This window comes from Cydia strobilella, chromosome 4, assembly GCF_947568885.1.
Source record: "Cydia strobilella chromosome 4, ilCydStro3.1, whole genome shotgun sequence".
In the NCBI taxonomy this organism is placed as follows: domain Eukaryota; kingdom Metazoa; phylum Arthropoda; class Insecta; order Lepidoptera; family Tortricidae; genus Cydia; species Cydia strobilella.
Window position 1 is genome coordinate 496,370 of NC_086044.1, and position 21,035 is coordinate 517,404.

Consider the following 21,035-nt stretch of genomic DNA (forward strand, 5'->3'; position numbering starts at 1 on the left):
TGGGCTCCTTTGCATCTGGAGGGGCGCGGGGCGCATTTTGTGAATAGTTTTTGTGTTTGTTAGGTTCTAGTTTAGGTTAAGATCTTTGTAATGTTTTATTTTGTATGACATGTGTGTTATAACTTGTAATTACTTTCCTCGGTGTCATGCTTCCAAAACTTGTATCACCACATTAGGCGTGACACCAAATAATGTGAGTTTACCCTATTTAAGCGCTTAATCTTTGCTTTTTAAAGCCAAGGCCACCAGCTTTGGTACTGCACCACGAAGATCTCCAACCCCACAGGGCACCTGGGGAAGTCCTCAGCAGAACAGCTGGATGTAACAGGAGAGTAGCCTTGCGCAGGCCAGCTGATGTTGGGTCGGTGGCCGATGGAGTTGCACACCATCAAACGAATTCCTTTTAGGTACCAGGGCCAATGCACGAACTGCATTTGAAACAGAATAATTTATTATACATACATAAATGTTGACTATTTCTGAGATAACTTAAAGAAAAGAGTCATTTGCCTAAAGATCACCATTGTTGGACATACATATACAAATATATTAATATAATATTGTTTGATACGAAATAGTATTTTTACAATCGTGATAGGAGAGCTTTTCAGTCGAGTACCGTGTTTCGGCAACGAAGCTTGCTGAGTTGCCTAAGTCAGGTACAAGATTAAAAAGCTTGATTATATCACTATTGTAGACAATACTTTTTCTACGAGTGAACAAAATAATACTTTAAACTAGTAGAATCATATAGGTAAACAAACAAAAAGTATTCAGCTAAGATACGCGAGCAACCGCGATGTTCTGCCCGGCTGGTCAACGACACCTCGTAAATCATGAGGCCCTGGTACTTGCTCCGCGCTAAATTTAATTTTTAGACAGTCTTTTTCTCGATTTTGGCGAGCTGTGGTTGGTCAATTTCACTATAGTTGACTAAACCGTATCGAAATGAATAATTATAGTTGAGTTGGGCAATTACAGACTGTCAAGTTGTTGTTGTTGTTGTGTTGCAGTCTGTAATTGGGTACTTTTTATGATAAATTATTCTGAGGCCATGGAAAAGACATGCAGTGCTATTATATTAATAGGTATGCCGTATGGATTAATGCCAATGCCGACATGCACATGCCGATGTGTGAACGGCAAGTCTGTACACGTGTCATGCGTCATACTGTGTTGCTTAAAAATAGTACTTAGCGGTACGAGCGGTACAATCTGCTGTCGCGGGGCGAGGTAATTCGAATCGGGGCGGGGCGGTGCGTGGCCGTTCTGTATTATAATACTATTATTTATTCTGTGCTGATAGTCTGACTTAAAATAGTGTCTGATGTAATAAAATGCTTAAAATATTCTATTAAGATTACAGTGTACTCACATAGTCAATGATAATATCCGAATCTGGTTTGTCGATATGTTGCTTTGGCAATTCAACCACTCTTGTCTTCCAGTCTACCCATGTCTGGCCTTAAAGTAAAAAACTCATTTAGGTCAACAACTATATCATCATCACTACATAGTATAAAAAAAAGTCGCTTTCCGCTGTCTGTATGTCTGTCCCTGTGTATGTTTAGATCTTTAAAATTACGCAACGGATTTTGATGCGGTTTTTTAAATAGATATAGTGATTCAAGAGGAAGGTTTATATGTATAATTTGTAAAGAGTTTGTTTAAATTAGTTGAACCGTGCGAAGGCGGGGCGGGTCGTCTATTAAGAATAATCCTTTTCAATTTCGAAAGGTATATTGACAGGGTAACACCATTGTTACTTCTTCTCTGATCTGACCTTCAAATCCAGAGGGGGGGCTAGGATTAGTCCGGTTTTCTCACGATAGTCACGATACTTTCCTTCACCGAAAAGCGACTGGTAAATATTAAATGTTATTCGTACATAAGTTCCGTAAAACTCATTGGTACGTGCCGGGGTTTGAACCCGTTGCCTCCGGATTGAAAGTCGCGCGCTCTTACCGCTAGGCCACCAGGGCTTTTTCTCCCGCTATTGCATATTCCAATAAATTCTGTTTTAAATTACCTCTCGTCAAATTGGAGCAATAGAATTCATTAATAGGCACAGCAAGTTTCTCAGCACTCCGAATAATCGAATCACCTCTGCACTGACATACGATGGTAGCGACCAGGAGTAGTAGGAAAGCGGCGATGACTAGTGACCGACCAAATGTGACCATGGTTACTGTTGACATTAAAAGCACTAATTAGTCGTTTTATAATGGGTTGTTTTCATAAAAATTTGTAGGCGAACACTCGTGAACGCGAAGCGAAGCGGCGCGGCGCGGTGGGCCCAAGGCGTTCGCCTTCGCAACGAGATTGTCCACGTAGGACACTAGGTATCAAAGGATAGTTCACCACGCGCAGCGCCGCGCCGCTGTGCGTTCGCCTACGCAGTATCCTGCGTAAAGCGCGACTTTACTGCTGACCGCATTGCTGTCGCAAATGTAAAATCGGTGTTACAGCCTGGATTTTTGATGCATTGACATGATGGTAGAAACGAGAAGTAGAAGCAATGCGGCGATGACTTGTGACAATGGTAACACAGGATTAATAGTTGTATAATAGGTTCAGATGAACGTTTTAATAGGATAGTTTAGGACTATAACAAAACTTCCGTGAGACACAGACATATTAAACATATTAATAACGAGTCACTCACGGGTAGGATTACTATAGCTTCTTTCTACGTACATTACCGCCCGCTCCCCATCGGAAGGGCGTTCATCCTCATGTCCTAGTATTTAGGTGGTTGCACATTGTCAGGCCAATTGGAACGTAGTACACTGACATGAGAATGATATTAAAATCATGTTATTTAGTTATCGTGCGTTTCGCCCACATCAATACATCTACAGACAAGTACGAGCGAAAATGCACGATGACTAAATATCATGATTGAAATATAATTTTGATGTCAGTGTACGTTCCAATTGGCCTGTGTGCGGTTTCAAACGAATTTCCTTCTGCCATATTTCTGACGAGGTTTTTCTCGAGGGACCACAGTATTCGGGTCGGCAATATACGAGTAACGCAGCGTACTACGTAGGCGAATAACACGCGAACGCGAAGCAGCGCGACGCGGCGCTGCGTGAATTTCATAAATCCTTTGATATCTACTTATAGAAGTGTCCTAATACGTGGGCGATCTCGTTGCGAACGCGAACGCCGTGGGCCCGCCACGCCGCGCCGCGCTGCTTCGCTTCGCGTTCGCGAGTTTTTCGCTTACGCGAGACGCAGCGTAACATAACTGGAGTTAAAAGCGTCCAGTTGGCTGCGACTGCATGTTTATGTACGAGTTTTACTTACCCGAATTACTGAGGCACTGGTAATAGTGACAGCGTTGGCTGAGGCGTAAATGGCATTAGACTATTAAACAAACTTCATGGTTACGAAATCGAATCGCAATTTGTGTTTACTTCAAATACTAATATAAGTACGTTGTTATTTTTAGTGGGGAATTATTTGCGTACTTTGTTTTCATTAATGGTTAGTTTTATTTAATTTAAATAATTATAGCTTAGATGCCTGTGAAATCTTATCGCCATTGTTAGGTACCTACCTACAATATACTCGTAGGTACAGTCGCCATCAGATAATTATATCGGAGCGGCCGAGGTGCTCAAAAATATCTGAACACGCACTCTAACGTCCTGACAATAGAGGCGTGTTCAGGTATTTGTGAGCGCCTCGGCCGCTCCGATATATCTGATGGAGACTGTACTCAGGAGTACCACAGGAGTTGCTTGTTGCTGCAAATGTGAAAAATATGGGCAGGAACATGGCAACTGGGCAGTAATTTCGTGCTGCAATGTTGCAGTAATGCTGGTAACTTTACGGTCCGGGTCCGGGCCTAGGCTTCCGACACTACGTTTTCTATGACGGGTAATCGGTAACTACGTGATGCTTTCTATAAAAAAAACTGACGTGTCAGACGCCTCGGCCCTGAACCGGACCGTTCTAGTGTGAATCATCCTTGAAGGCCCTTCTTCCGTATTTTGTTGCCATCTCTATCAATTTATACTGTCAAAGCCCTTGCATGAGCTTTAGCCAAAAAGCTACTTACCCCGCAAATACGTTCTCGTTAAGTTTTGACAAGTTCCGCGTCTTTCGGGCTCTCAAAGCTTTGAGCGCGCTTAGTTAACCCTTTTAGAGACAAGGATCCCGATTCTGATTTAATATTTTGTTACGGGGGTTTTGTCTAATATTATATACATACTGATGTGTTTTGCTATGTAACTTAGATGTAAATAGTTGTAAATATGAAATACTGTATTTGACTCATGCTGATTCTTGCATGCTAAATGAATCGGCAGTCGTATCAATACCAGTTCAAAAGAAAAATATATTTTTTAAATTTGAATCAATTCAATTCAATTCAATGCATGCGTGCTGATTGCATTTCATGTAATCAGGACTATTTTTTTTATATATTATAGGACATTCTTAAACAGATTGACTAAGTCCCACGGTAAGCCCAAGGAGGCTTGTGTTGTGGGTACTCAGACAACGATATATATAATATATTAAATACTTAAATACATCAATCACCCATGACTCAGAAACAAATATCTGTGCTCATCACACAAATGAATGCCCTTACCGGGATTCATACCCAGGACCATCGGCTTCACAGGCAGGGTCAATACCCACTAGGCCAGACCGGTCGTCGAAAAATAAATACAGAGAAATACACATATATTTTACATTTTACTTCCTTCCGACATCCGATATCGGATCTGACAATACCAGCTTACAAGTGTGTTGCCGGAATTTAAGATGGGAGTACGCTCATTTCTGGAATGTTTGAAGATCGCATCGGTCCGAAAATACCGCGGACGGCAGTTCATTCCACAGTTTAGCTGCGCGAGGCAGGAATTTTCTGGAAAATCTGATTATAGCATTTGAATTCCTGATAATACGTAACGCATCAATAGGTTACAAGTACAAATTTAATTTTATAAAGCATTTTAAGTGCAAGTTTTATAATGCTACCTGCAGTGTGCTACTTGTTATTGTGACAAAAAAGTTTTAATTTATTTTATTGATTTTAGTTTTTGTCTGTTTCGTATTATGTGCGATGCTCACTGTTTTACTTTTATTTTAATGTATTCTCATGAAGGGAAACGTACAATTTCTTTTGAGGTAAGCAAAATAATCTTTAAACATAAATTCCCCGGCTTTCAATATAATTGAAACGTAAGCTAATTGCAGACTCAATTGTGAACACTAAGTATCCTTGAAGTTTAAGGTTCAAGTCAAACAATTATTCCACCTACACCCACCCTTCCGAAAGAACTTATGTTGTAAAGCAAAGGGTGTGTCTTAAGTCTTTCTGTGTAAGTTGCTGGTGTTTATTAAAATCCAATTTGCATAGGGGCTTGGAGTTTGAGTCGCGATTCGAGTCGAATTTTCTACGGTTGGAGATGCGAGGATACGAGTTCTATTTTAGGGCGTAAACCGTAAGTCCAAGCTAAAACGGAGACCTCACATAATTTCACGCGGATTGATTGGGAAATGCGACCTATAGAGGTGAACATCCGGATATATGATAGAATTTTTGTCCAAGGCTTGGCTTGGCTTGCGTGAGCAGCTTCGATATGTTACATGTACATAGATTTTTTTGTCGTTGCGTTTTTTTTAATGGTAAAATTAGCGAAAATTGCCACAAAAGACTTAAACGCTATTAGACTATATGGCGCTTAAGACCATCATTTGTCCGCTGTGATAATAATTCAATAAATATTAATTATTAGTAATAAGCATAGATTCTTTAAGGTTATTGCCAGGGCTACAATTTTAACAATAACCAAAAAATCGAGAAATGTCAACCGTAAGGGCATAGGATAATTATGCGCATAGCTATGGTTAATATAAATAAATTATGCAATAATATTTTCCATAATGTCAATATCTAGAGAGGTAAATGGGGACTACGAACGTTGGTATGGAGAAGCGACCGTCCCCTTTCCTCTTAAAAACATACGAACAAACATAAGTACTTATATAGTAAATTATATTAAAATTCCTTAAAAAGCTGAACAATAGTTAATTAAAATTATGAACGAACTAACTAGTAGTTAGTTCAATATTTCAATTAGCTATTGTACTATTGTAATAGTTAATTAAAATATGAACTAACGAACTAGTAGTTAGTTCATAATTTTAATTAACTATTGTACAGTTTTAACAAATAACATTCTCTACCACCAGTCAAACATAAGGCTAAACAAGAAAAAAAATTGCAGCTTGATAAAATAACAGGTCGTATATTTCCCGCTCGCTACCGTACAAAATCGTCGCCCAACTTTTTAATTCAAATGTAAACAGAGTAAAAGTTAGCTTTAATTCAATACGTGAATTATTCATATCCATTAGAACACATTAATGTTCGCCGACACCCGTACAGAAGGGTGGGACGTTTGTGAAAATTTGGGAAATATTTAATGCAATACCAATTTAAAAATGCCTAATTTTATGTAGTGAGAAAAACACACATTACGATAAGCACTATCATCATCATCATCATCATGTCAGCCGATAGACGTCCACTGCTGGACATAGGCCTCCCCCAAGATAGATAAGCACTATGCCTACAAACAAATATTATCGGTCCGACAGCTGACGGGGGCTCCGACATGACTGAATTTATCGGAAGCGCCTCTGCGATATCGGACGTCGGAAGGCGACTATGACAAAAACAGCTGCAGGAGTGCCATTGGCATTGTCCGCCTTTAATGCGTTATTTATCTTTTTTTAGTAATAATTATTTATTAAATGCATAAATAAATACAGAGAAACATTATTACATTTTACTTCCTTCCGACATCCGATATGGGATCGGACAAAAACGCTCTTACGATAGTGAATTTTACACAAAAAGCTAGATAGAATCGTGACCGTGATCGTGAAAATGGTAACTAGTGGTACCTACTTCTGATACATATATAGTGATCTATACACATTGCGAAAATTCCAATCCTTTTACAAAAACAAGGCATCACTATGTAACATTATGATGTCAACATTTTCCCTACGCATCCTTCTCTTTTTCTCCTAAGCTGTAGCAGTAATGTGTGATTGAGGTGGCATGATCGACTTAACCTTGCGGCCACATGAATTATTGAAGGGCCACTCAGCTTTCAAGGGTTTTCGGCTGTTGCTTTGTCAATTTGATGGGATTTATTTGAAGGGATTTTTGAGGATTCGAAGGGATTTTAATTTGAAGGGATTTATCAGGATTTTATTTTCAAAGTTTTTTTTATTAGTTAAGCAAAAAAATGTGGTTAAGACGAATTATTTTTAAAATGCGCGCCCAAATAATTGCCTAATTGAGTAGATTGCTTGATGCCTACCTAAATTAGAAAATCTAGACACCAAACAGTACAATCTCTCAAAATTCAATTTCACGATTTCAAATTCATGACCAAGCCATCAAGAAACCGATAGGCCATATTATTACTCGGTACACAATCTCCTCTTTTTCCTGCCTTTAAAGAAAATGTATTATTATAAAAAATAAACTAAATACTCACTATTACCAATCTTCTATTTTACCAATAAAATTTTGATTGATTGATTGATTGATTGATTATCTTTCACTGTACGAACTAAGAGAAAAATAGGCAAGTAATATTGATATTAAATCACATTTACAATCGGGTCTATCGCGAATTCATTTTGTTACCTTTATTTACCGACGTTTCGACACAGGTTTCACTGGTCGTGGTCGCGGCTAACTGACGTCCCAGCAAAATGTCAACAGAGATTTGTGTTACTACTGTTACACAAATCTCCAATACTAACTGTATTGGTTGTTTCTAGTTCTGTCACGTCACTGTGATAATCTAGGCCAGTATTAATATTACTTAACATTAAACTTTCGCGTTTTGAACACATATTAAATCACATTTGCAATCGGGTTTATCGCGAATTTATTTTGTTACCATTATTTACCGACGTTTCGACACAGGTTTCACTTTTCAGCAAAATGTCAAAACAGTAGTAACACAAATCTCTGTTGACATTTTGCTGGGACGTCAGTTAGCCGCGACCACGACCAGTGAAACCTGTGTCGAAACGTCGGTCAATAATGGTAACAAAATAAATTCGCGATAGACCCGATTGCAAATGTGATTTAATATGTGTTCAAAACGCGAAAGTTTTAAATGTTACGTAATATTGATACTGGCCTAGATTATCACAGTGACGTGACAGAACTAGAAACAACCAATACTCATTCCGTCATAAATCTCTCCAGCTTATATGGGAGCATCGATCAGTGCCTTTCAATCGGCTGTGGCTTAACCTGCCGTGTCAGATATATGTCTGTATTGAAGAATTAACACTTGTAGGCTTTATTACAGTGAGATAAAGTCCAGTTTTGATCGTTTTCTTTTGTAGTGCATGCCAACTATAGGTATTTCGGGCTGATTTGTACGGGAGGCGGATTCCGATTGTAATAACAGGTCATGTACAGTCGCCATCAGATATATCGGAGAGGCCAAGGAGCTCACAAATATCTGAACACGCCTTATTGTCGAGGCGTTAGAGTGCGTGTTCAGATATTGTGAACACATTGGCCGCTCCGATATATCTGATGGCGACTGTACTACAACTGGATTAGTTCTGGATATGATCTTTCAGTGTCAACAATGTAATTTTTAGGGTTCCGTAACTCAAAAGGAAAAAAAACGGAACCCTTATAGGATCATTCGTGCGTCTGTCTGTTAAATGTGTACCTACCTAATGATATGAAAACCATCATGACATGTAACTTGTAACTTGTAATAAACTATTTGTATTTTGTAAATCAAAAAGGCTCGTTCAAAAATCAACGTTAAAAACTGAACAATAATAATGAGGGTAGACTGAGCGCGGTCTACACAACTTTGACACCCGCCCGCTATCTTCAGTCACCCGTGAAGATGCATGTAACTGCGTCGAAATATCGGGAGCTCAAAAACAGTACAAAAGGTAATCACGGGTTATATCCCGGTCATTACAAGTCTAGTGAAACTAACCGTGAATCATTCTAAACTCTTATTGAACCATAGTTGTACTATAAATAAATAAAATAAATAAAAAGACATTTATACAATCGTGATATAATAGAGAGCTTTTCAGTCGAGTACCGTGTTTAAGCAACGAAGCTTGCTGAGTTGCTTAAGTTAAGGTACGAGATTGAAAAGCTTGATTATATCACTATTGTATACAATACTTTTTCTACGAGACAAAAAAATAATACTTTCAACTAGTAGAATCATATACTTAAGTAAACAAACCAAAAGTATACAGCTAAGATACGCGAGCTGCCGTGACCCGCGATACCTTCATACTCGTGCACGCCCCGGCCGCCGGGCCGGCGCCCCCGGCGGGTTGGTCAACGACACCTCCTCGTAACTCATGAGACCCTGGTACCTGCTCCGCGCTAAATTTAATTTTAAGACAGTTTTTTTCTCGATTTTGGCCACCGTAGCCTATGGAGAATAACAAGCAACGCTAAGCGGTTTTCGTAGGATATGGATCTTGCTATATGAAGGGTGTCACATGCGCCTTTATGACTTATGGAGCAATTGTTGGCCAACCAATCACAAAGCAGATACGACGCAGCAGCGTGTTTAAGTAGACTAATTTGCATTGAATCGAGTCTCCTTATACAAGAAATATTTTACTAAAATGTATGAAGTTCTATTTTCAAAAATTTTATAATTGACTAAACCGTATCGATAAAATTCTTATGCTTGAGTCGGAAGTGCCATAGACTATCCAACGTTGAAAAGAGTAAGGTTGTAGTGTTGCATGTGAAGTCGTAATACACAGATTATACTCGACGAGTAGAAAAAATACTATTATTTACCAACACATAAAACAATGAATTAAAAGTAAAAATATTTTTGTTAACAAAAGCAAGTACAAATTACGAGTACAATAAAAAAAAAACAGAATAACAAATATTTGCGCAGTAAAATGGATGAGATTCGGCGAGACCACTGATTTTCAGTCCCCAACCAAAAACTTAAAGCTAATTCTTAACTAAGTTATTAGATGAATAACTAACCTAACTAACTTACTAACTAACCAGACGAATAGTTCGCCTATACATATGTAGACTACAGGACCATAGTTACCATGACCATTAAATGTATCAATTTGTTGTTTATTTTCAATCCGAATTTTTTAACCATAGGATAAACATTCTTAAACGATTAGCATTCAAAACAAAAAACGGTCATTGAATGGATGACCGTTTTTTGTTCACTTTTTACACCCATTCATCACTCCATTTCTTTTATCCGCAATTTCATACTTTTTAATACTCTTGAGAATAAATGGAAGCCAGGTCCTTCATTATGTTTGTAAATCTGCTAAAGTCATTTATCTTTATTATAAATGTCGCGTCTGAGTCGTTAATCTTAGTATCATGCCTCTTAAGTCATTTGGATGAGGGTTTTGTAACTTTACACACCTTTGTACCCACTTATCGTTTACCTATGACGTCACTAGATTTAAGGTAAGCAAAATTAAGATGTATCTTGGGAGTAAATCGGATGGCGCTTTTACTCGTAACAGCTTAAAGGTGAACAACACTAATTTTACAAGCGTTTTATTAACTTGCAATGTACCTATGTATGTATGTATGTAAGGGTCAAATCTTGCAAGTAAAATTTGACCCACTTCCCGACTTCCAATGAAGCTGAAAATTTGCATACATATGTAAATCGGGTGACAATGCAATACTATGGTACCATCGAGATGTTCTGTGTTGTTCGCCTACGTCGCTGCGTTATTGTCAATATCTAAGTTAAAATGGTTGAACATAATCAGCAATGCGGTGACAGCAGCAGCCCGTTTATCAAAGAAAGCAGTGAAATCGTCAATATTTCAAAGCAGGGGGTTAGATAAGATGACAAACGTACATCGACTAACGCTAAACGAAAAACTGTATCGGGAAGACATGCTACGAGAAGCCACGTGACTACTTCCATTCATTATTTAAGTTTCGATACCTGATTCAATCGGTTGGAGCCTTCCCTTCTTGGAGTTAAAAATAAAAACATTAGCTACCACATGTCTTTAAAAGTCGGTAAAGTCGGTACACGTAGCTACCAGGGGACCGCTAAAGACCCGCATGCCAAGGACACGTAATGTGACCCCGGGGACGCGCTCGCTTACAAATCGATTCTTTATCGTTACCCACGAGACAGGATTAAGATTGTGCTATGGAAGACAAGGTATCTTCTATATAACTAGTCTGTGATAAGTTTTGTGAAACGTTACTGTTGCAGCATTGACGATGAGGTATCACTGGCAGTTTTCTTCATAAAGTTACCAATGGGATTCAGAGTACACCCACATCCATCATCATTAGCCACAGCATATTGACAGATGATTGTTGCAGCGATAGTTTATTATGAAGAAGAGGTATGTGCGCCGTCTGAGATCGGAGGTGCGGCACATCTTTTCCTGTGGCTGTTAAAGTCCAATCGCAGCACGACACTTTCTGCCACAAAGATCGCAGGTGAAACGCGAAATTACTGCAGACAGCATTGCTGCCGAAAATATAAAAATTCCGGTTATCAACATCAATTTTGACATTTGCGTCAACAGTGACTTGCACAGCAATACTGCTGACTGCATTGATGTAGGAAATTTAATATCAATATCTAGATAAAATAAGAAAATTTTGTTTGACTCAACAACTTGTCTACTAAATATTACAATACAAAACAAACTATAAATATACTGAATTAAAAACAAGATTAAACCTATTTAAACTACACAACTTTGTGAAGAAATCAAAATATTTTTGATTTGTTTTTTTGAGAAATTGGGACTGGTTCCGCCGTGGCGGGGTGGCCTAGGGGTTCAAGGCGTTAGCCCGGATTGCTAAAGACGCCGGCTCGAATCCGGCCTTCACCACTGGAGGGCTTCATCAGGAGCAAAGGTCCCTAATATACTGGCGGAGTTGCCACGTTGTATGGCTAAGAAAATTCTTTGCGTCAGGTACTCGCCAGAACGGGGATCAGCTCCGCGGTCCCTTAGGCGTCGTGCTAGGGCTGCAACGAACACTTTGGCCTCGGCACACCAGGGCCCACCAGTCTCTACGGCTATCGGGACGAACTCATACTTTGGCTCCAAGTTGCTATACTTGGCGTGCTTGAGTTTGGCGGCGGCTTCAGCAGCGTCGTCTGCTGCACGCGTCGTGTTAGTTAAGTGAGAGGGAATAAAATATCTAATATCTACTAAACTAATAAACAACCCACCCCGCTTCGCAACAAAGATCAGTGAAAACATTTGCTGCGTTTCTGCTTTGAAAATCTCTGCGCAAAGATTGATCCGGAGCGGGGATCGAGACCTCTCTCTTGCAGGCGACGAACAGCGACGAACGACCCGGGACATCGACATAGATTTTAAAGATAAAGATAAAGATAAAAGACATTTATTCGTGACGATCACAACACAAGTACGAACATGTACAGACAACAACAGCAAGAAAAGAAGAGATCATCAAGTGTGCATCACGAAACACATTTGACAGCCAGATTTTGGTTTGTTGATTTTGACATTTTATTTATTTTTTGTCAATCGTTTCCCTCCAGACATCGCCGATAAAGAAACATGCGATTAGACATCCCATCGTGACAAACAAATCGGTCGTGTCAGCGTGACAAACGACGCCATTTGTCGCGCGATTCAATGACAAACAGATTATTTGGTGCGGAAGGAAGTGGAATAAAAATTGAAATATATGCGCCCTTCTGACATTTTTGGACAAAACAGCCTAACTTAACATGTCGTTTTTGAGAAACATAGACTTTAAAGTAAATGGCACTTACGACATTATTGGTAGAAAAATTGATAGGCGGTAATTTTTGTACGTTACGTAGTTTAGTACCGAATGGGGAATATACGTCAAAACTCAAATATAGGACATCAACTGTATCCAGACAATTCACTTCCATAAATATTAAAAGGACAAAGTTTTTGAGCTATAAAAGTGATCTTTGAACCAAAATTCAACTCATAAACGCCAAGTGCATTAAAGTTGCTTTTTCTTTGGAATGTTTTGAGTGTTTTGGCGTTTACGACGTTTCAAATAGCGGGAAGACTTTATTGATGACAGTAATGTATGAGAGAAGTTGCGGGCTTGTAATTTGGCAGCTTTTAACGTATTTTCACTTAACTTTTGTTTACCTTTTCCGCGGTTTTGTAGTTATGCGAATCCGGAAATTGGGAGGGTTGTATGTTTTTATGTAGCTCGTTTGAGGTTATTGCCTCTTAGCTTGATTAAGGTGAGGTATTTTCTGGTCGAATAATGGTCGTTTAGATTTGATTTACTATCGCGTTCGTGATCGTAGCATCGCTAATTGAAGTACCTACGGAATACCTAGGTACTTACCCAATTATATAATCTGTGACACCTAAAATTCGAAAGAAAATAGAATTTAAAGTAAAAAGGTACCACATTGTCGCTTGTTGATAAGGTTGATTTCTAATTGAACCTATATGGAAATAGCGCCTTACTGACAAGCGACAATAAGTACCATTTTGGTTGAAAATGGCGCATTTTAGCTACAAATGTGTAAATATAAATATTAACGGTATGTCGACTACAATTACTAAATAAATAAAAAAACATTATTGCTTGGCTTAAAAATGTACATTATAATAACTATTAAAATTACTAACTATTAGAAACAAACACACCCGCATAATGGTAGTTTTAAAATTTATTATAGTAGAAATTAAACTGATTTACAAAAAATAATTATTTTCCTTCGCTTTGACTCATTATATCCAAATACCAACAGGACAAACCACATTAAAATGACTCATTACCTTTATGAATAAATCATGTAATTTTTCCGTAATACTATTCTTGGATTAGTTGGGTTAAATGCATTAAAATGGAATGTCGTCTGTTGTTAGTGGTAGTGGTGTTTCTGCACGGAGCTCTGTGTCAACGTGTGTGCGAATGGGAAACTTGTCGAGAGTGTATTAGGGATCCTAATTTGTGTGTGTGGTGCGCTACTGAGGTAAAAACATTTGTGCTATTTTCAACCAAAAGGGTACTTAGTGTCGCTTGTCAGTAAGGCGCTATTTCCATATAGCTTCAATTAGAAATCAACCTTATCAACAAGCGACAATGTGGTACCTTTTGGTTGAAAACGTCACATTTTATTAGCGTGCAGTTAGCATAAATGTTCGAATTTAAACTTTTGTGAGACATACTAACATTAAATATTTTTACGATTTAGACTCATCTGTTTTAGTCTAAAACAAGTAAGTCTAAACCGTAAAATTATTTAATAAAGTATAAATGTTCTTTAAAACCTGTTCATGTGCATAAGCGTTTAATGTAGGTATGAAAAAGTCTACAAGCTACATCTGATTTGCATGCGTATCTCGCGTGTTTCGATGCAAACGCGGCGCGGGTCGACACGCGTTATTTTGGTTCTTTGGATAGTGTACCTAACACGCATACATTTTTGTGAAATCACCTGATTTCATCATATTTATTATTTCGGTTTCTAGAATTTCAACGGAAGGAGCAGATGCAAGCCAGTGAGAGTGACTCATAAGGATGATTGGTGTTCACCAGAAGACTTACAAAACCCTTTAAGTAATATAACAGTTGGCGAATCAAAAGATTTCAGTTCCAAAATCCGCCGTATGGTTCAAATCAAACCTCAGAGTTACAATTTAAAGCTTAGAGTGGGACAGGAACAGACCTTCTCTTTCTCTTATAAAGCATCTGTAAATTTTCCAGTGGACCTTTACTTTCTCTTTGATGCTTCTAATTCTATGAAAAGAATGAAGGATGACTTAGTCAATCAAACATACAATATATTCGAATCTATAAGCAGTAAGACTCAAGATGTTTATATGGGGTTAGGCACATTTATTGATAAGAATCTAATACCTTTCAATAAGTAAGTATTTTTGCTCTGGATTCATCCGGGATGGGTTCTAATTATCTATGCTTTCTGTAGCGTCCAATAAACTTTTTTTTTCTAGCAAAATCTCAGCCAACCAAACATATTCTTTCAAGCACGAGCTAAAATTAACAAATGACATAAATTTATTCAATAATAAACTTGGCCATTTGAAATTCGGATCTAACGCCGATGACCCAGAGAGTGGGCTAGAAGGAATAGCACAAGCGGTCGCATGCAAAAATACAACTGGATGGAGAAAGCAATCTAGAAAGATCCTAGTATTGATGACAGACCAAGCTTATCACGCAGCAGGTGATGGTAAAGCAGCAGGAATTATTAGACCTTACGATGGAGGATGTTACTTGGATGAAAATGGATATTACACTAAAGAAAAAGAAATGGACTATCCATCAGTAGGAATCATCAATTATATGGTTACGAAGGAAGAGATAAAGATATTGTTTGTGTCAAGTTTCTCGGATCAAACGGTGTACAATACATTAGCTACAGCCATTACGGAGTCGGAAGCGATGAGCTACCAACCTAAAGCTATTACCAGTATGTTGGACGAGACTTACGAGGTTTGTGCGTGAGAATAAGATTTCTTTTTTTAATTAAAACTTTATTTTTGCTTTTACTCGATTGGTTGGCCACATTATGAAAGAAATATACCTAACCTAACCATATAATGAAATGATCAATTCAAAATAGGAAATTCATGAAATGATCAGAATATGTGATGTGGCCACAAGATATTACGAGTAATAATTGATTACGAGTAATAGTCATTGATCTATTTTAAAGTTAAATAAAAACAAAGTTTCATTTCTAAAATAATGAACTTTGCTAGCTTCTATTGTGCATTTTATTATGAGCGATTGACAGTAGATTAATAATAAATGTTTCTTTTTAGAAAATATCCCAACAAATAAAGTTGAAACTGAATTTGGCAGATGATGACAAAAATCATTTCGAAATAACTTTCGATCCAAACTGCGACTACGACAATTGCAAAGTGACACCAGGCCAAGAAATTAACTTTACTGGAAAAATTCTACTCAAGCAACACTTTAACAAGGATCAACTTTATATTAAGATTAACCCAATTGGTTTGAATGATAAGATAGTTTTGAATGTGACTGTGTTATCGGATTGCGGATGTTCTCAATATGCAAAGATAAATTCGACAAGATGTCATAACATTGGTAATTGGAGCTGTGGAGTTTGTGAATGTCCTGGTGCCAAGTAAGTACCTACAGTACCGGCCTACTTTACTACCTTTGTGTTTTTGTGTGAGCTTGTATAGAGTAAACAATATAGGTTTGTTTGTAGATTGCATATTTTACTAGTCATTTTATACAAATATAAGATTGAATGAATACTTATCAGTTTATTAAATTAATTCCACAAAACAACATTAGAATTAAGTAATACAGGGTTGACAAATTCACATCCGCAACGTAGGCTTCGTCATGGGTACAACCATAAATCGGCAACAGGCGTCGTCATTACACACAAACAATAAAGCTATCCGCAACAGGCTTCGTCAATATCCCTTATGATAATAATTATTACAAAGTCATTTTAAAGGACCGCCCCGAATCGCATCGGGCCCAAAAGTTCCCATCACGCTAGCAGCGTTTCCACGCTGTATAGCCAACGAAATCCCCTGTACCAGATACGACCCGGAGCGTGGATCGCAGCCCCTCTCTCTAAGCCGACGACCAAGTTCCTTAATAAACGCTTTAGCCTCCATTCCCCAGGGTCCCGCAGTCTCCACTGCAATCGGCACAAACTCGTACATTGGTTCCAGGGCATTATACTTAGTGTGCTTGAGTTTTGCCGCGTATTCAGCGGCTGACCCAGCAGACCTAAGCGTGAGGCTAAGGTGGGACGGTGCAAATGTACTGACACACGTGGCGTCCCACAAGAGGCACCGACCCTTCTGCCATGGAACCAATGTGAGACCGTCTGGCCTTTTGCCATCCGTACGAGACAACCCTGGAGGCTCTAAAACACAAGGAATATTGGCTGATATCAGAGCCCGGCGGACCGCATCATTGATTGAATGATGCCTCGAAAAACGCCCTGCACATCTCAGGCAACTAAGTCCATGGTGACCATCCTCCTCGACCATGGCTCCACAAACGCACCGGTGCGGCTCGCAGACTTTACTACCCAACCGCAAGGCAACCGCTATTCTCAGGGAGTCATTATCGAGCAGGGTACCCAACTGAGGGGAAGGCAAAGCCTGCAGCCACGCCCCCGATTCAGGCCTCGCTGCGGCCTTGAGACGCGACAAATATAAGTAAGTAAGTAAATATTCTTTATTGTGCACCATAAAGTTAAAAAAATACACAGAAATCGAAATACAAGCTTAAGACTAGGTAACAACAGACGGTCAAATATTTGATGAATATTGCAATAAAATACTGTGAATTACAATAAAATACTCAGCATATTACAACCTCTAGTAAAAAAATGAAGTTAACAATACATTAAAAAAACTAATGAAAAAACCATTACATGAGACCATTTTTTCTCGTCGTCCGTACAAAGGAATACTACTAGACTACCTAAAACAGTGAGGTGGAAGTCACTCACAAATATAAAAAAAGTTATACGTACCGTAAAAGAATATTGGCCGGTACTGTATAATTTTTTCCATACAATTCAAAATACTTATGCACCTATAACTAATCCCACTTGAAGATAAAAAACGTTACACGTTACATTCATTTAATTACCTAGTGAAAGATGAAACTATGTTGGATTCAACCATTAGCCGACAACACGTCAAAACTTGCCTGGCAAATGCAATATTGATTTGTCAAATAGGCCCCTGTACTATTCTTGGGGTCTGCACTCTTTTCGTGACCACCTCATGTTGTCTGTTGTTAGATTCGGACCAGATTGCGGCTGCACTGGTAATTCCTCGACGTGCTCCCATTCCGGTTCGGATCAGATCTGCAGCGGACACGGTACTTGCAATCCTTGCGGCATTTGCAAATGCGCGGAGGGGTAAGATTTTCTTATTGATTACATTTACATATACTGTAGGTACATCTCGCGCGCACCAATTTTGCGATGCGCGCTTGTATGTTGTCAAAATTAAAACCATATCAGATTTTGGGACCTGAACACCACTGTTGGTAGTAACTGTAGTAAGACTAGTAAGTAAGCTTCAATTGCTCAATATGGTGTAAGAGGTTGTACAGATGTTCTAGAAGTCGACGAGTTTAAATCTAATTTATCCATCTCCTTTTAGCACTTACTTTACTAATTTTGTTATTTTACGAGACCCTGTTTAGTATCTCATACATCATCTTTCTCACCATCATCATTTTAATTGTTGTTATATTAATTCTTTCTTATCATATATAGTTTGTACAGCAAATTCAAGACCATCTACAACTAATATTTTTATTGTAATGTACTTAGTTTTTAAAGTATCTAGGGAGTCCTGAGAACTGGCAATAAAATTAACAAAAAAAATATAATTAAAAAACGCGTTCATATTTTAGGTATGAAGGCAAATACTGTGAATACCAGAACAATAACTGCCTCCGCGACAACGCTGGCAAACTCTGCTCTGACCATGGCACATGTCTTGATGGCAAATGTACGTGCAGGGGTGAATGGACTGGACCTGCCTGCGATTGTACAACTTCAAAGACTACTTGCATTAGCGATGGAATGGTAAGATAAAAGTAGAAGAAAATGGGAAAAAATTATTGAAGATATTTTCCACATTTGATCATTTATACACTTTCAGGAATGCAACAACCGGGGCCACTGCGTTTGTGGTATTTGCGCGTGCGACCCTCCAGTTATATGGGACGGACGCACTTACGACAGTTACGACTTCTGCAAACAAACCCAATGCTACGACTGCCATAGTAAACAATGCAGGCATCTCATACCTTGCATCAATTGCTTGAACGAAGGCGGATCATGCCAACATGTCTGTGGAGACACATTATTTGTACAAGACACTAAAGTCGTTGATGTGAATGATGTAAATACTTTGTGGCATAATTGTACTAATATTCAACTTAATTTTGGATGCTATTCAAACTTTAGATATGTATACAATGATAATAATACTATGACGCTTGTGGTGTTGGACACGAGTTGCGCTCAGAGTCAAAAGTGTAAGTAGTTTTGATTTAATAATTGATTTAATGTGGCATTTAATTTAGCGGCCTTGTGGAAATCCCCTGATTACGAAGATGTAAGTTCTGGGTTTGGATCTCGGTCAGGGCATTTATTTGTCTGTTTAGCATTCATATTTATTGTAACATTATCGACGTCTACTTAGTATACGTCTTGAACTCGATCATTGTACTTGGTGCTCCTAGAAAGTTGGATGCGAAACTCCATTACAGCTAAGGCAAAAATGTTTTCGTTCGTCGCATGTGTCTGTCTTGTTCAGTTTTTGTATTTTCTTTTCAAAATGGTGGTCACAGAGGTGGTTCAGTAATTAATTCAAGGTGAACTACTCAAATCAAATCAAATTATTTTAATGAAGCACGAAGATAATAATATGAACTTTATTTTTTAATATTTTTTGCATTAGAAAGATATTAAATCCTCGCAAAAAAAAATAGTTTTTTTGACCCCTGCGATGACTAGACTGATCGCTATTTTGTAATGACTTAATGAGTGTTGATTATATTTATAGCATAGAGTAACTTATACTAGAGCGGTACTGTCATAGTAAATTTTGTAACCCCAGTAAATTCACTGCCATCTGTCGACACACTTTAAAACTAAAAATGAAGATTTATAAAAATACGATAGAATGTATTTAAATATAGATAAATGATTTTTTTTATTTGCATTAATTATTTTTATGATTTTGACCCATGTTCTTTCACTGATATGCGTTAAAATTGTTAAATAACAAACGAAACCGTCAACGCCATCTATACGACTGTAGGCCAAAACTAGTGGCGCCATCTGATCGAGAATCAAGTTGTCGTGATTTTCGAGGCACGTTTTTTCCTTAGAATGTATCCATCTATTACGGAGTTATATCTATCTTTGCTTATAGATATCGGCGTCATATCAGTGATAATATTGGTGGCTATTGGCATTGCAACATTGCTGATTTGGAAACTGCTGACCAACGCCAGGGATCGAAGAGAGTACGAAGCATTCCTTAAGTCATCACAGGTTTGTACCTACACTTTCACTGGTTTTACCATCGCAATGGGGAGTAAAGCAATAAGCAATATATCATGATTTTATTGGAAAAAATTGCGAGTTCAATTTAAAACATATTTTTAAACTTGTATTTAAATTAATAAAAAGATATTAACCGTTTGATTCCTAACGTATTAAACGTTCTGTGTAAAATAAATAACTATAACTATTTCAGGAAGGTGATAGTTTACGCATCAATCCAACATACACAGCACCGACCATTACCTACATGAACCCTGCTTTCGAAAACAGCACAGAACAGTGGAAAGAATAATTCTATAATGAGAATGAAGTTGTAATGTACTTAGTGCAGTTTATTATTTTTAGTATCGTAAACAGAAAAAAATATGACAAATCTGTGTACGATTATTTTATTAATATATATTATGTAAATCACATAATCGAAATGAAACTATCGTGAGACATATTTCAAAATATTTAGATCACTACGGTTTCATTCACTAGTATTTTTAGTCGCGTTTGGCGACATTAGGCCCGTCCTCCACCTACCCCAACCCGCCCCATCAGCGCGCGCGCAACGAGCGACGAGGCAAGCGACGCGGGCAGTGCACCAAGTACAGCCGCCGCGGACATCCGTGCCTGAGGAAGGACTCCCGACGATTCCGAAACGTCGCCTAAAGTGACTAAAAATACTAGTAAGTGAAACCGTAGTGATGATCTATTTTTTTTTGTATATCACATACCGCATACTAGTACATGAGTCATACTTTGTTAAGAATAGGTATTAAAATGAACAAGTAATCATAAGAACTTTTATTATAAGAAACAACGCATTCTTATAAGATAAGATAAGATAAGATATATTTATTTGCAAAACGTCCATTATGGAAAGTTCTAATGTTATGAATGCGAACTATGAAT

General features: G+C 38.1%; 2 protein-coding genes across 2 annotated transcripts in view; one reads left to right on the plus strand and one right to left on the minus strand.

Moving 5' to 3' along the window:
• Window positions 1-211: 211 nt before the first annotated feature.
• LOC134740886 (uncharacterized) lies at window positions 212-2,183 on the minus strand. Its single transcript, XM_063673539.1, has 3 exons — window positions 2,030-2,183; window positions 1,376-1,464; window positions 212-428 (listed from the first exon to the last, which is right to left on the minus strand). The coding sequence occupies exons 1-3, from the start codon at window positions 2,181-2,183 to the stop codon at window positions 231-233; spliced, it is 441 nt and encodes a 146-aa protein (XP_063529609.1). The 3' UTR covers window positions 212-230.
• A 12,630-nt stretch (window positions 2,184-14,813) lies between these two features.
• LOC134740887 (integrin beta pat-3-like) overlaps window positions 14,814-21,035 on the plus strand; it is a 394,139-nt gene continuing 387,917 nt past the window's right edge. Inside the window, exons 1-8 of the mRNA XM_063673540.1 lie at window positions 14,814-14,939; window positions 15,025-15,526; window positions 15,859-16,190; window positions 17,847-17,966; window positions 18,470-18,644; window positions 18,721-19,099; window positions 20,002-20,123; window positions 20,329-20,398. Coding sequence (XP_063529610.1) covers window positions 14,821-14,939; window positions 15,025-15,526; window positions 15,859-16,190; window positions 17,847-17,966; window positions 18,470-18,644; window positions 18,721-19,099; window positions 20,002-20,123; window positions 20,329-20,398 — 1,819 coding nt within the window. The 5' untranslated portion in view covers window positions 14,814-14,820. The remainder of the gene's footprint in view (window positions 14,940-15,024; window positions 15,527-15,858; window positions 16,191-17,846; window positions 17,967-18,469; window positions 18,645-18,720; window positions 19,100-20,001; window positions 20,124-20,328; window positions 20,399-21,035) is intronic.